At 55.9% G+C, this 12,043-nt stretch overlaps 1 protein-coding gene across 1 annotated transcript; it reads left to right on the top strand.

Annotated features, from left to right (window-relative positions):
* Positions 1-316: 316 nt before the first annotated feature.
* HEXA (hexosaminidase subunit alpha) lies at positions 317-9,731 on the top strand. The gene is made up of 14 exons (XM_065077140.1): positions 317-586; positions 3,814-3,912; positions 4,626-4,691; positions 4,831-4,877; positions 5,151-5,261; positions 5,994-6,095; positions 6,180-6,312; positions 6,826-7,006; positions 7,269-7,355; positions 7,635-7,707; positions 7,904-8,084; positions 8,355-8,445; positions 8,668-8,772; positions 9,047-9,731. Exons 1-14 carry the CDS (start codon positions 355-357, stop codon positions 9,108-9,110), a joined length of 1,572 nt encoding a protein of 523 aa, XP_064933212.1. The 5' UTR covers positions 317-354; the 3' UTR covers positions 9,111-9,731.
* Positions 9,732-12,043: the final 2,312 nt, after the last annotated feature.

Genomic DNA, 12,043 nt, shown 5'->3' on the forward strand with positions numbered 1-12,043 from the left:
TCTCTGACCTACTGACCACCCCCTTCTAACCCACCCCAGGTACCATTGGCTTCCTGGCCACAAGGGCCCAGTGCTGGCTCATGGTCACCCTGCTGTCCCCAGGACCCCCAGGTCCCTTTCCCCTGCACCGCTCTCTAATAGGTCATTCCCCAACTTATACTGGAACCCTGGGTAGATGTCGCCCTCCTTGAGGGTTTTGTGCCTTTATTTAAGAGTAAAGAAGCATTTCCCAGGCAAACGGCCGCCGGAGGGGGCTGTGCGGGCGGCTGTGCCCCGGGGCGGGCGGGCCCGGCCCCGCGGGGCCGAGCTGCCATTTCGCGGCGCCGCCCCCTCACTCGGCCGGCGGGGCGCGACATGGCGGCGGCGCTGCTGCTGTTTCTGGCGGTGCTGCTGGAACCGGCGGCCGCCGTGTGGCCGCAGCCCCAAGCCCAGCGCTCCCCGCCGGGCGGCGGCCGCTGCCCGCTGGCTCCTCGCCGGTTCCGCTTCGGCTCGGCCGCCGGCTCCGCCGTGGGGCCGGGCTGCGCCGTGCTGGAGGCGGCTTTCCAGCGGTACTGGGCGCTGCTATTCGCCGCCGCCCGCCCGACCGGTGAGGCGGAGGGGGGGCTCGGGGGGCGCTGAGCCTTTCGCTTCGGCTTCGTGCTTCAAAGCGAACCACAAACCCCAACCCTCTTCTGTTTTGGGGGGGTCGAACCACAGTGTTATGTGCGGGGTTGTGCTTCCAAGCGCCCGCCTTCCCCCAGCTCGGTGGGGTGGCCGCGGTCTGTGGCTTCCAGAGCCAAGGGCAGCGTTGGGTTCGTGTGTGGAGGGTGATGCAGGCTGTAAAATCAATCCGATTTGGCACTGCTCTAGTCACCTCACATTTCTTTCAAGCAGCGAGGCTCTTGCTGTCGAGACTTTGCTCCCTCCGTCTCGTTTTTTATCTTCTCCAGATGGCGTTTCGGCTCTTGCTTTGCTTCCCTTTCTCGTGACTGCTGCTGCAGTCGCTCCCGCTTCGCTGCTTTCTGCACGACTTGGCTCCTCAGCAGCTCCCGGCGTCCAGCGTGAAGCTTCATCTTGAGCGAGCGGGTATTCATGCCACGGGGCTCTTTCTGCCCTTATTTCATAAGGTGAGCTGCTGAGCATCCCAAAGCAGCGTGGCTTTTCTCGCAAAGCTCTTGGATTCACGCTGAAATTGTGGGATAAGATGAGGTAAAGGTGAAAGCTTTGAGAGCCCAGGCTCGATTTGGGGTAGCTTATAATGGTTTCTTGCACCCAGATTTCTTTGCGATAGCACCCGCTGCCCATCTGGGGTGAAATAAGGGAATTTTGTGGCTGTGTTCGCAAACACAGGCTGAGGAGCCGGCCGGGCGCTCAGTGTCTGCGTGGGTTTGCGGCAGCCCAAAGCGCTGTATCTGGCAAACACGAAATGCTTCATTCATCAGAAAGAGCTCGTAGCTCTGCTCGCGAGCAGTTAAAATGCCAGCGTGGAGCCCGTTGCCGCTGATGGGAGTGGAGAAGGGAGCCGCGCCGCTTCGCCTTGAGCATGCCGTGCTTTGACAAAACCGTGTTGGAAACACTGCGAGGAGCCATTTGGCTGTTTTATTTCTTCAACTCTTGTAAGCAGCAGTGGAAACAAATTTTGATCTGGAAGCTGAGAAGACTCATTTCTTTTTTGCTGCTAGGAACTAAATTTCAAGCAGCTGATACAATTATTCACATTTTCTTGTTCTTCCAGAGGGGAAATATGACCATCAAATCAGGTGGAGCAGATACGTGTGAGCATGAGATCAAGCTCACACTCATGGCTTTCCATACAGCCTGCTTTATGACACTCAAACTGCACAGTTAATTTTATGGCTTTTTTCCCCTCTTTGCCTTCCTTTTCATTTTTCACATGGCTGAGAATAGGCAATGGAAACCATGAATGGAAGGAAACAGTTTCTGTTAATAGAGGAAATAAGCAATTTTGTCTGTTTCGGGAAGCTGCTGTGTCCATTTAACAACCAAGATGATGTCCAAACTCTGCATTCATCCTGGACTTCAAGAATGAGAACAGAGACCAATTTAAGTTAGGAGGGACATAGAGGGGTCTTTTTTCAAGGCCTGCATTAAAACAGGTCCAAACCTGGAGCTGGAGACAACTTTGCAGCTGGATCAAGCTTCTGTACCCAGCTGAAATTGCAGGGTTCCCACATGGATAACCGAGCCCTTGCTGTGGTGTTTGGCCACCCTCAAAGTGAAGAAGATCTGTTTTTTTCCTTAGCTCTAACTGGGGTTTCCCTTGGTTCTTGTCATTAAGCTGAGCAGCTCCAAAACGAGTCTGGGAAAGACCCGGGACCCTGCTTGAAGCTCAAGCCAGGACCTCCCATCCCCGGCATCTTACTGCCGCAATCATTGCGTTAGCATCCTCGTCTTCCAGTCCGTGACCAGTTAACTGCACACGTGCCTTCGCAGCTCTCTTTTGAACCATGAACTTCAGCCGTTGTGTTCGATGGGTCCCTGCTGCACCCACCTGCCTTGCCTTCTCGGTGCGATGGTGGTGGGACCTGCCTGCTCCTTGGCCAAGGAGGCCACGCTTGGGTTCGGCGACGTCTCCCTGGGTGGGTTTAAACGCAGTGCGTGGTGGTGACACCAATTCTCTTGAGGCTTTATCACCAGAACGAGCATTTCCCGTGTCCCCAGGCTTGAGCGGCCGTCTTGCCGAGCAGAGGGAGCTTGTGGCTCGCACATCTGCGAGGTTGCCTTGGCTACCGGTTTGTCTGTAACCAGGAGGAAAGCTCAGAACTGAGGGCTGCGAGCTGTTTATCTTCTCTCTGCAGAGATTTTGCCTTCATGGAGAAATGCAGGGTTTCTGGCTCCCGCAAGCTTCAGAGTACAGGCCGTCTGCCTTTCACCCAAATGCTGGCGGTGCCCAGGTCTCTCTGATTTCTTCTTGCCTGGCTTGTGACCAGCCTTACCCAAAGCCAAGCTTTGAGTTTGTCCCTGACCATATCAAGCTGCTCCTGGGAAGGGTGCGGGGATGTCAGTTTGGACCTTGGTGTGACGAGCAGGGTCCCACCCCACTGCTGTGATAGACCCACACGTCTAAGGCTGAACACCTCGCGTTGGAGTTGGGGGAGCGACCCCAGTGGGGACTCGGGGCTGTGTGTCCTTGGAAGTTCTCCTTCAGAGGGAGCTCCTGCTTGGGGTCTGAATACAGCTGGGTTTATTCTTCCAGCTGCTGCGCCTGGGACCTGCTCTGCAGATGGTGGAGTCGCTTGGCGGCCTCTCTGCATTGGGCGAGACCTCTTGGTGGGCTTGAACTCAGCCCAGCTCTGCACTAGGCTTGGATTCATTCTCCAGCTTTTTTTACAGGGTTTCTTTGCCCTTTCCGAGGGGTGTGGGTAGGGTAGCAGCGCTCTTGGGTTTGTGCTTTTATTCCCGGTGCTGGAGAGTTTGGAAACATGAACTGTTCACTCCCCTGGAGAAGATTTGAGTAGTTGTGGCTGTTGCTTCGAGCAGGGGCTGGTGTCTAGGAAGCCTTGGGCCCTGCTGCTAGCCCATGTCTCTTTTGCATCCTGCTTTAATCTTCCACTGCAAAGCCTTTCCCGGGGGCTTCCTCACCAGCAGATCTTCTGAGAAATGGAGGTTGGAGTCAGCTCGTGCACTTCTTATTGTCTATGTCGAAAGAAGACCCCAATGAACCCTCCTGTGCCTGCTCCGGGGTGCAGGAGGGGGTGCCCATTTCTGCCCCGGGTGCTAAAAGTCCATGTCTGTGTCACTAACTGGGTTGGTAGGAGGGCTGGGAGCAAGGAAAAGAGCCAGATTGATGTCTGTGTTCTGTGTCCTTTGCAGAGAACGAACAGCCCTGGGGGACACCCTGCACTCAGCTCCTCGTCTTTGTCGCCACGCCGGGCTGCGATGGGTTTCCCAGCCTGGACTCCAAGGAAGGCTGTGAGTGTTGGGAACGGGAGGGAGCAACCGGGGCGGCAGTGTGGCTGTTTCTGTGGAACCACAGAATCGTTTTGGTTGGAAGAGACACTAAGGATCATCGAGTCCAACCATAACCCAACTATAGCACTAAACCATGTCCCTAAGAACCTTGTCTAAACGCCTTTTAGACCCCTCCAGGGATGGTGACTCCACCACTGCCCTGGGCAGCCTGTTCCAATGCCACACAGCACTTTGGGGAATAATATTTTCCTAGTATCCAATCTAAACCTCCTCTGGTGCAACTTGAGGCCATTTTCTTGTGCTCCATCACTTGCTACTTGGGAGAAGAGACCAACATCCTCCATGCTCCAAGCTCCTTTCAGGCAGTTCAGAGTTCAGCTCCTGTTCTCCAGCTGAACCCCCCAGGTCCCTCAGCCACTCCTCATCAGACTTGAGAAATAACAGCACTGTGCAGCACTTACTCCTGATTTTAGGGAGCCAGCATCCTCACTGGTCGTAGGGAGGGAGCAACTTACTTGAGGATGCTGATAAAGCAGTGGGAGAGGTTTAAAACAACAAAATAACAAGCCCAAAAATCAGTTCTGTAGGATGCCAGGGTGCAGTCCTGTATCAAAACCTCTGCCCGGTGCTGCTGGGCTTGTGGTGACCCGTCACATCGTATGATGGAGCGCGGGAGCTGACACCGGCCCGGCCGCTCTGCCGCTGTGTTTCAGATAAGCTGTCCGTCTCGGAAGGCTCCGTCCTGCTTTCTGCAGATAGCGTCTGGGGAGCTCTGAGAGGTGAGCTACGCTTTCCGCCGGGCACTCCCCTGTGGGGATGGCTCCCTGTACCTTTCTGTAGATGTATGTGTTAATTGAGCTTGGTTCCTTTGGGGGAATGCATGCTGAGAAAGTGACTGTGTGTGTGGTTTTCCTGCAGGCCTGGAGACGTTCAGCCAGCTCGTTGGGAGAGATGAGAATGGCACGGTGAGTTCTGCGTCCCTCTGAGGATTACCAAGGTGCTCGGGACAAGCAGGGTACTGGCACAGCGGTGTAAGGGCCAAGCACGGGTTCACGAATCCAGCCAGATCCTTGCTTTCTGAGTCAGTAAAGCATCGCAGCTCCTCCTGGTCAGCTTGGCAGTGAGGCCACCCCTCCTCATCCTGCCGGCCCTGCGGAGAAGGGTGACCCCGATTCTCTCGTGCTAATGGCTGTGTTGCCTGGAGCCCTGCTCACTCCTTAGTGCTCTCTGTGTTGCAGTACTACATCAACGAGACAGAAATCGTGGATTTTCCCCGCTTCCCTCACCGGGGCCTGTTGCTGGACACGTCTCGTCACTACCTGCCTCTGAGAGCCATCCTGGAAACTCTGGTAGGATGCCTGTGCTGGGACACAGGGTGGTTTTGTTTGGTGTCCCTTTTTTTGGGTCACCTGAGTAGCCTGGAGGGCTTTTTGGGTTTTTGCTTTTTTTGAAGGTCCCAGGAGCTGTCTAGTGCATGGGCCACTGCATCTACATCTCATCAAGGGAAGAGCTTGTCAAACTGAGGCTTTTTGAAGCAAACCAGCTTGCTTGTCCCTAGATAAAGGAACAGGCTGGAGCGGGATGGCAGCGTGACTTCAGTTCTTTGTATACAGATGCGCATTGTGGAAAAAAAATGCGCTGTAGGTCCTTCCCTGTGCCCATGGCTGTGTTTGCTTCTGGTGTAACTCACAGCTGCCTGGTTTGGGTGATTTTCTCAGCTTGTAAGGAAGAAAACCCTGAAGTATCCTGGATTCCTGCAGTCCACATGACTTCCTGAGGCTGGGTTGTTTCTGAGGCAAGGGAAAACACTTGCCCAAGCAGCATTAAACTCCCAGGTCTCAACCAGTGGCTCAGTCATAGGGAGAACAGGGGTTTTATTGTGAGCAGAAGCACTGCTGATCCTCTGCAGCTCTTTATGGTGCTGGTGTGTTTGAAGAGAGGTGTCTGAATCCCATTTGGATCCTGGGGAGCACTTGGGGACTCTGCCTTGTTCTTTCGGAGCACAGGGACCTTGTCCCCTTTCTGTGGCAAGCTTTCTGAAGAGACAGGGCATATTCATCTTGGTTCCTGTCTCTCCCCAGGACGTCATGGCTTACAACAAGTTCAATGTGTTTCATTGGCACATTGTGGATGACCCATCTTTCCCTTATGAGAGCTTGACCTTCCCAGAGCTCAGCAAGCAGGTAACCCACTCTGAACCCCGCAGGGGGAGCAGATCCATCCCTCGGCGCCTGAGCAAGGCACTGACATGGCCCGTGTCCCCACAGGGAGCTTTCAACCCCATGAGCCACGTGTACACAGCCAGCGACGTGCAGACGGTGATCGAGTATGCCCGGCTGCGCGGCATCAGAGTCATCGCGGAGTTCGACACTCCCGGGCACACGCTCTCCTGGGGTCCGGGTGAGGAGCAGATCCTGCTTCTGGTGCTGTGAGCAAAGTTGTAGTGGTACCGGGGGGAACACGGGGGTCTGTGACCTGGCTCCGGGATGGTGCAAGCCATCGGCTGGAGGAATTAGGACCTGGTGGTCCAGCTTCTAGAACAAAATCCAAAGGGAAAGCGTTTCCATCTCGACTTGGGTCTGAGCCTGGAAGTGTGAGAAGCTCCAGGAAAACGTTGCCTTGTCTTGCACTCACCTTCTTCTGCCTCCAAATGCCATGTCCTGTACTGGAGAACAACCTGTGCATGTTGTTGCAGCCAAAGCCATGGTTGCTCTGGGTTCTGCACCTGCGTTATCTTTCCTCAGTGGCTCAGTGTGTGGTTTCCTGTAGGAATGTCCCCAAAAAAGCAGTGAAGAGAGAAACTAAGTGGGGAAAAAAACCTGGGAAGGGCTGTGCTGAGGGGGGTCTGGGGGGCTACATGGGGCCATACAGCCACGTTTAGCCTCTTGCTCACTGTCCTGTGTTGTGATCCAGGTGCTCCAGGCCTCCTGACTCCCTGTTATTTGGGCAAGGATCCTTCTGGGACATACGGACCCATCAACCCTGTCCTTAACAGCACCTACCAGTTCGTGGCCGATTTGTTTCAGGAGGTCAGCGCTGTGTTCCCAGACTTCTTTCTTCACCTCGGTGGCGACGAGGTGGACTTCACGTGCTGGTGAGGCCGAGATCAGTCTGGATGGGGACTTGGCAGGGGTAAATATCTGCGACTGGAGTTTCAGCCCGTCGCTTTTTGGTCACGATCATCTGCAGATCTGTGTATCCTGTTCTCCTGGGCTCTTGTGTGTTTGTTCCTGTGGTTTCTACTCTTGGAATACCTGAGCCAGCCTTGGGCTGATGTGGGAATGACTTGGCCACGACTTGGCCTTACTCCAGAGCTCAGGATTCAGTGCTTTTATTATCTTCTCTTTGGTACACAGGAAATCAAATCCAAAAATTCGTGACTTCATGAAGGAGATGGGCTTTGGTGAAGATTACAAAAAACTGGAGTCGTTCTACATCCAGAGGTAAGGCTGGCTGTGTTCTGGGCCTGCAGCTGTGCTATGTCACCAGCACAAATGTCTCCTTCTGTCTTGGGGACACCAGATCTAAGATCTAAGATCTAAGCACGTCTCTCTGACCCCAAAGGGAGTAGCCTAGCTGTGTTTTATTGGGAGGTTGACCACAAATAATGTGGATAAAGGAGACCTGTGAAGGGATGTGCTTTCTCCCTTCTCCTTTAGAAGCACCTTCGCATGTGGGTGTTGGTTTGACCCAAAACTCGGTTGGTTCTCTTTGCACTCCAGGCTTCTGGACATCATCTCATCCCTCGGCAAAGGTTATATTGTGTGGCAGGAAGTGTTTGACAACGAAGTGAAGGTGAGGGCTGCCTGCTTTCCTGAACACAATTCCCAGATGCACTGGGGTGCTCTGGGGGAGCCGTGGCTCAAAAATCAAGCCAATATCTGCCTCGGTTTCCCCTTGGGAGCATTCAGAGCTGTGTGTGGGTCAGAGCACACTGCTTGTGAGGTGGGGTAGTGCTTGCGTTGCCGCACGGATCCTGTGTGCTCCCCAGGTGAGGCCAGACACCATCATCCACGTGTGGAAGGAGAAAGGCACGCCGTACATGGAGGAGATGGCCAATGTCACCAAGGCTGGCTACCGGGCTCTGCTCTCTGCCCCCTGGTACCTCAACCGCATCTCCTACGGGCAGGACTGGATAGCGGCTTACCAGGTGGAGCCCTTGAAGTTTGAAGGTGCGTTCCTTGTGTCCCCTTCCCATACGGCAGCCGACTTGTCGCTCGGAGGCGGTTAATTTGTTCGAAAGTGCTTGAGTGACCGTGTCCTTCGTTCCTCTGCCCCATGCCGGCACAAAGCAACTCTGCTCTCTCCCAGCTCGAGGTTTGAAGTGTGGGGGCTTCCAGAAGGGCGAGTTATTGCCTCTGTAGCTGAGCCGTTCACTGCTGTTACCCCGATAAGTCACCCCGTTATCTCCCAGCACCCCTGAGTGCCGTGTCCTCTGGCAGGCAGCCCCGAGCAGAAGGAGCGGGTGATCGGCGGAGAGGCGTGCATGTGGGGCGAGTACGTGGACGTCACTAACCTGGCTCCCAGGCTCTGGTAAGAGGAGCCGCGGGGAGGTGGGGTATGTGTTTTACACAGGTCCGTGTCCTGTCACCCTGATCCACGTGTGTCTAGGAGCAGATATTTTGATATACAGAAGCCACATGCCTTTGTGTGTTGAAGGATGCTGGTCAGGAAGGTGTTTGGGAGCTCAGGGCTTTGTGCGAGAAGCTCCCGAACTCCCCTGTGACATGACACCTCTGTCCCTTGTTCCTCAAGGCCGAGAGCTGGGGCTGTAGCTGAAAGACTGTGGAGCAACGCGACTGTCAGGGACCTGAAAGACGCCTACGCACGGCTGGCCGCGTTCCGCTGCACGCTGCTTGGGTAACCGTCCCCCCTCGCGGAGCGGGACAGCGCAAGTGCCACCTTCTCTGGGGTTCGGTCCTGGGGAGGGCAGCGAGGGTGAAGCTGGGCTTTCCCTGGTGCAAAACAACCTTGCAAAAAAACCACCCGAGTCTAGAAGCATGGGATGAGAACCGTTCCCTCCTTGTGACACCCGGAACAGGGCACCCATGGCCAAGCTGCGCCTCTCTGACCGCCCAAACCGGACCGCGGGCTCTGCCCTCCCAGTGACACCATGTCTCCGCTCTCTCTCCAGGCGCGGTGTCCAGGCACAACCCCTCTACGTGGGATACTGTGAAAATGAATTTGGCGGGTTTTGACGCTTGAGTCCCACTGCCCTTGATCACTCTGCACGCAGGCGGAACCATTTCCCTCTCTTCAAAGCCACTGGCTTGGCTAAGGGACCCTCTCCCACCCCAGCTTCTGCTCATGCTTCGTTGCAATGAACTTATTTTTTTTCCCTTAGTGTGCACTCTTTGCCTCTTTTTCTATTTTTATTTCTTTAAATCTATAAATAAATGACCCTAAAGAGGAAAAAAGTGCTTTTTCATGCTCAGCTGGGGCTTGGGAGACAGTGCAAGGGTTTTTGTCAGATGGGTAGGGCTTGCTCCAGAGATGCAGGTTGAGGAGCATCGTCTCCAAGGGGGCTCTGGAGCTGCAGAAAGACACCCTGAAGCCTCCCCAGGAGACCTGGATGTTCTCTGGGTGTTATGGAGCCACCACTCGGGATCTGGCCAACTCATCCGTCCTCTTCCTCTGTCGGAAACCCCATCCAGGTGGAATGGGGGGACCTGTCCAGGAGAAATCCTGGCTGGTGGGACTGCTGTATATATTTTGGTCTTAAATGAGTGAAATCCACGGTTATGGCTGGAAACCTTTTTCTATGGGACTTCAAATTTAAAATATTGAATTGACTTTGAATTAAAAATACTCAGAACTTGTCAAGTCTTGCATTTCTTTACCCTCTGGTGAGAAGATGCCCAAACACTGCTCCTTCAAAGTGATACAACTGAAAGGGGGGGTGGGAAACGATGGTGAAGTGCAACCACCACGGGAACAGGAAGATTTAGCCAGATTTGGAGGAGATATCACAGTTTGTTGCTCAAATGCAATGCTTTGGGCCTTGAGGGTGGCAGGCATGAAGGAATGGGGTTAATAACCCCTCCTATTTTTAAGAGTTGGGGGTTTTTTTCCCTTCTTTTCCTCAACATGGTGTAGATTGGTACCTTTGCCAGGTGCTTTTGCCACTGCAGGGCGATGCTGCTGGTGGGGCTGGGGTGAGGGGGAACTGCCCACAGGGGTGGTTGCTCCGCTCTTCCGCTTCTTGGGGGGGTCTGCACCAGCATCTCCCCCAAATCACCATCTTGGGAGTGAGCTGGCAACGTTTTCTCCCTGGCAAAGGCGGGGATCCCCGTCGGCGGGGCGGCAGCACCCCGCTTTCCCTCTCTTCACGGCCCCTTCTTTCCAGAACATCTATTTTGGTTGTGTAAAACTTGCCGGGGAGCAGCGGAGAACAGGCAGCGTGTGAATCACTCGGGGCCAACGGGTTTAAAAATAAACCCAGGCGGCAGCGAAGAGCAGCCGCCGAGCCCCCGGATTTCGGCAGGATTACACTCTGCGCCGCCCAGACCGGCCCGTGGGTGCCCACCCTGGGCACCATCCCTGTCCTGTGGGGTTTGCTGGGACACACGTGTGTGTCTGCACATAGTTGCATGCACATGTGCGTACTTGCAGCCATTTGCACATGCTTGCATGCGTATGGGGGCTTGCAAACACGTGCACTCACGCGTATGCTTGCACACGTGTGCACTTGCACACACACGCCAATGCAGGAACGTGCACAAACGCATTCGCACGCCAATGCAAAGGCTTGCAACTCAGGCACATGTCTGCATGTGCTTGCACACGTGTGTGCACCTTAAATTATGTGCACGCGCACTGGCGGCGCTTGCACACACATGCACACACTCGGACACGTGTTTTCACGCACTTGAGCACCCATGTGCATGGGCACACTTGCACACACTTGCACAAACACACGCACGTGGTTGCATAGAGTTGCACAAGCCTGCAGCACACACTTGCAAGGTACATACGCACGCTTGCACACTCTTGCACGCTCACACATGCTTGCACACACGTGGCAGCGTGCTGGGGAAGCCGGGCACCTTCAGCTCACCTGCTGCTCTGGGAGTAATTAATGAATGACTGCATCTGGTATTAAAGCTGTGTGGTCTAATTACAGATTTTTCGGGGTGCTGGGGGGCGCTTCCCCCTCCTCACCTCCCAGGGAGGGTCCGTGCCCCAAGGGACAGCCAGGGTGGCACGGGATCCTTTTTAGGCTTTTCTGTGTATTTAAACCCTGCTCTAAGGTGGGGAAGAGCAGGGTGTTCACTCTGGAACCTACTGAGGGCCACAGGGGAGAGGGCGGGAGTCTACTCAGCCCCTTGGCCTGAGGGGTGGCCATGGGGCTGGCGGGGGGTGACACGGGGTAACGGGGGGTGTCAGGGGGTGACACCGGGTGACAGGGGTTGGTGGGAGGTGACAGGGGGTGGCGAGGGGTGTCAGGGGTGATGGGGGGTGACGGGGGATGTTGGGGTGGCGGGGGGTGACACCAGGTGACAGGGGGTAGCGGAGGGTGTCAGGGGTGGTGGGGGATTACGGTAGTGTGAGAGGATGACACCGGGTGACGGTGTGTGCGGGGGGTGACATGGGGTGACACCAGGTGACAGGGGGTGATGGGGGGTGACACCGGGTGATGGGGGTTGGCAGGGGGTGTCAGGGGGTGACACCGGGTTACGGGGGATGGGGGGGGTGACAGGGGGTGGCGGGGGGTGTCAGGGGTGATGGGGGGTGACATGGGGGTGTTGGGGTGGCAGGGGGTGACACCAGGTGACAGGGGGTAGCGGAGGGTGTCAGGGGTGGTGGGGCGTGACTGTAGTGTGAGAGGGTGACACCGGGTGACGGGGTGTGCGGTGGTGTCAGGGGGTGACATGGGGTGACACCAGGTGACGGGGGGGACGGGGGGTGACGGCGGTTGGAGGGTGGCGGGGCTGCGGGGTTCGGGGTCCGCCCGGCAGGGGGCAGCAGTGGGCGGAGCCGGGCGCCCCGCGCCGCTGCCAGCCGCCTCTCCTGATTGGCCGCCGCTCCCTCATTATGCTAATACCTTGCGTCTCGCTGACGTCAGCCAGCCCGCTGGCGGCCGCGCGCGCGGGTAAGCGGCAGGCGGGGAAGGGGGGGGCGGCTGTTCGAG

The sequence above is a fragment of the Columba livia genome, chromosome 11, assembly GCF_036013475.1.
Source record: "Columba livia isolate bColLiv1 breed racing homer chromosome 11, bColLiv1.pat.W.v2, whole genome shotgun sequence".
Lineage (NCBI taxonomy): Eukaryota > Metazoa > Chordata > Aves > Columbiformes > Columbidae > Columba > Columba livia.

Excerpts from the sequence above, each read along its gene's own strand:
- HEXA (XM_065077140.1), top strand. The coding sequence starts at position 355 with ATGGCGGCGGCGCTGCTGCTGTTTCTGGCGGTGCTGCTGGAACCGGCG. Across the intron at positions 3,913-4,625 it reads CCTGGACTCCAAGGAAGGCT|ATAAGCTGTCCGTCTCGGAA; the intron begins GTGAGTGTTGGG and ends GCTGTGTTTCAG. Across the intron at positions 4,878-5,150 it reads GGAGAGATGAGAATGGCACG|TACTACATCAACGAGACAGA; the intron begins GTGAGTTCTGCG and ends TCTGTGTTGCAG.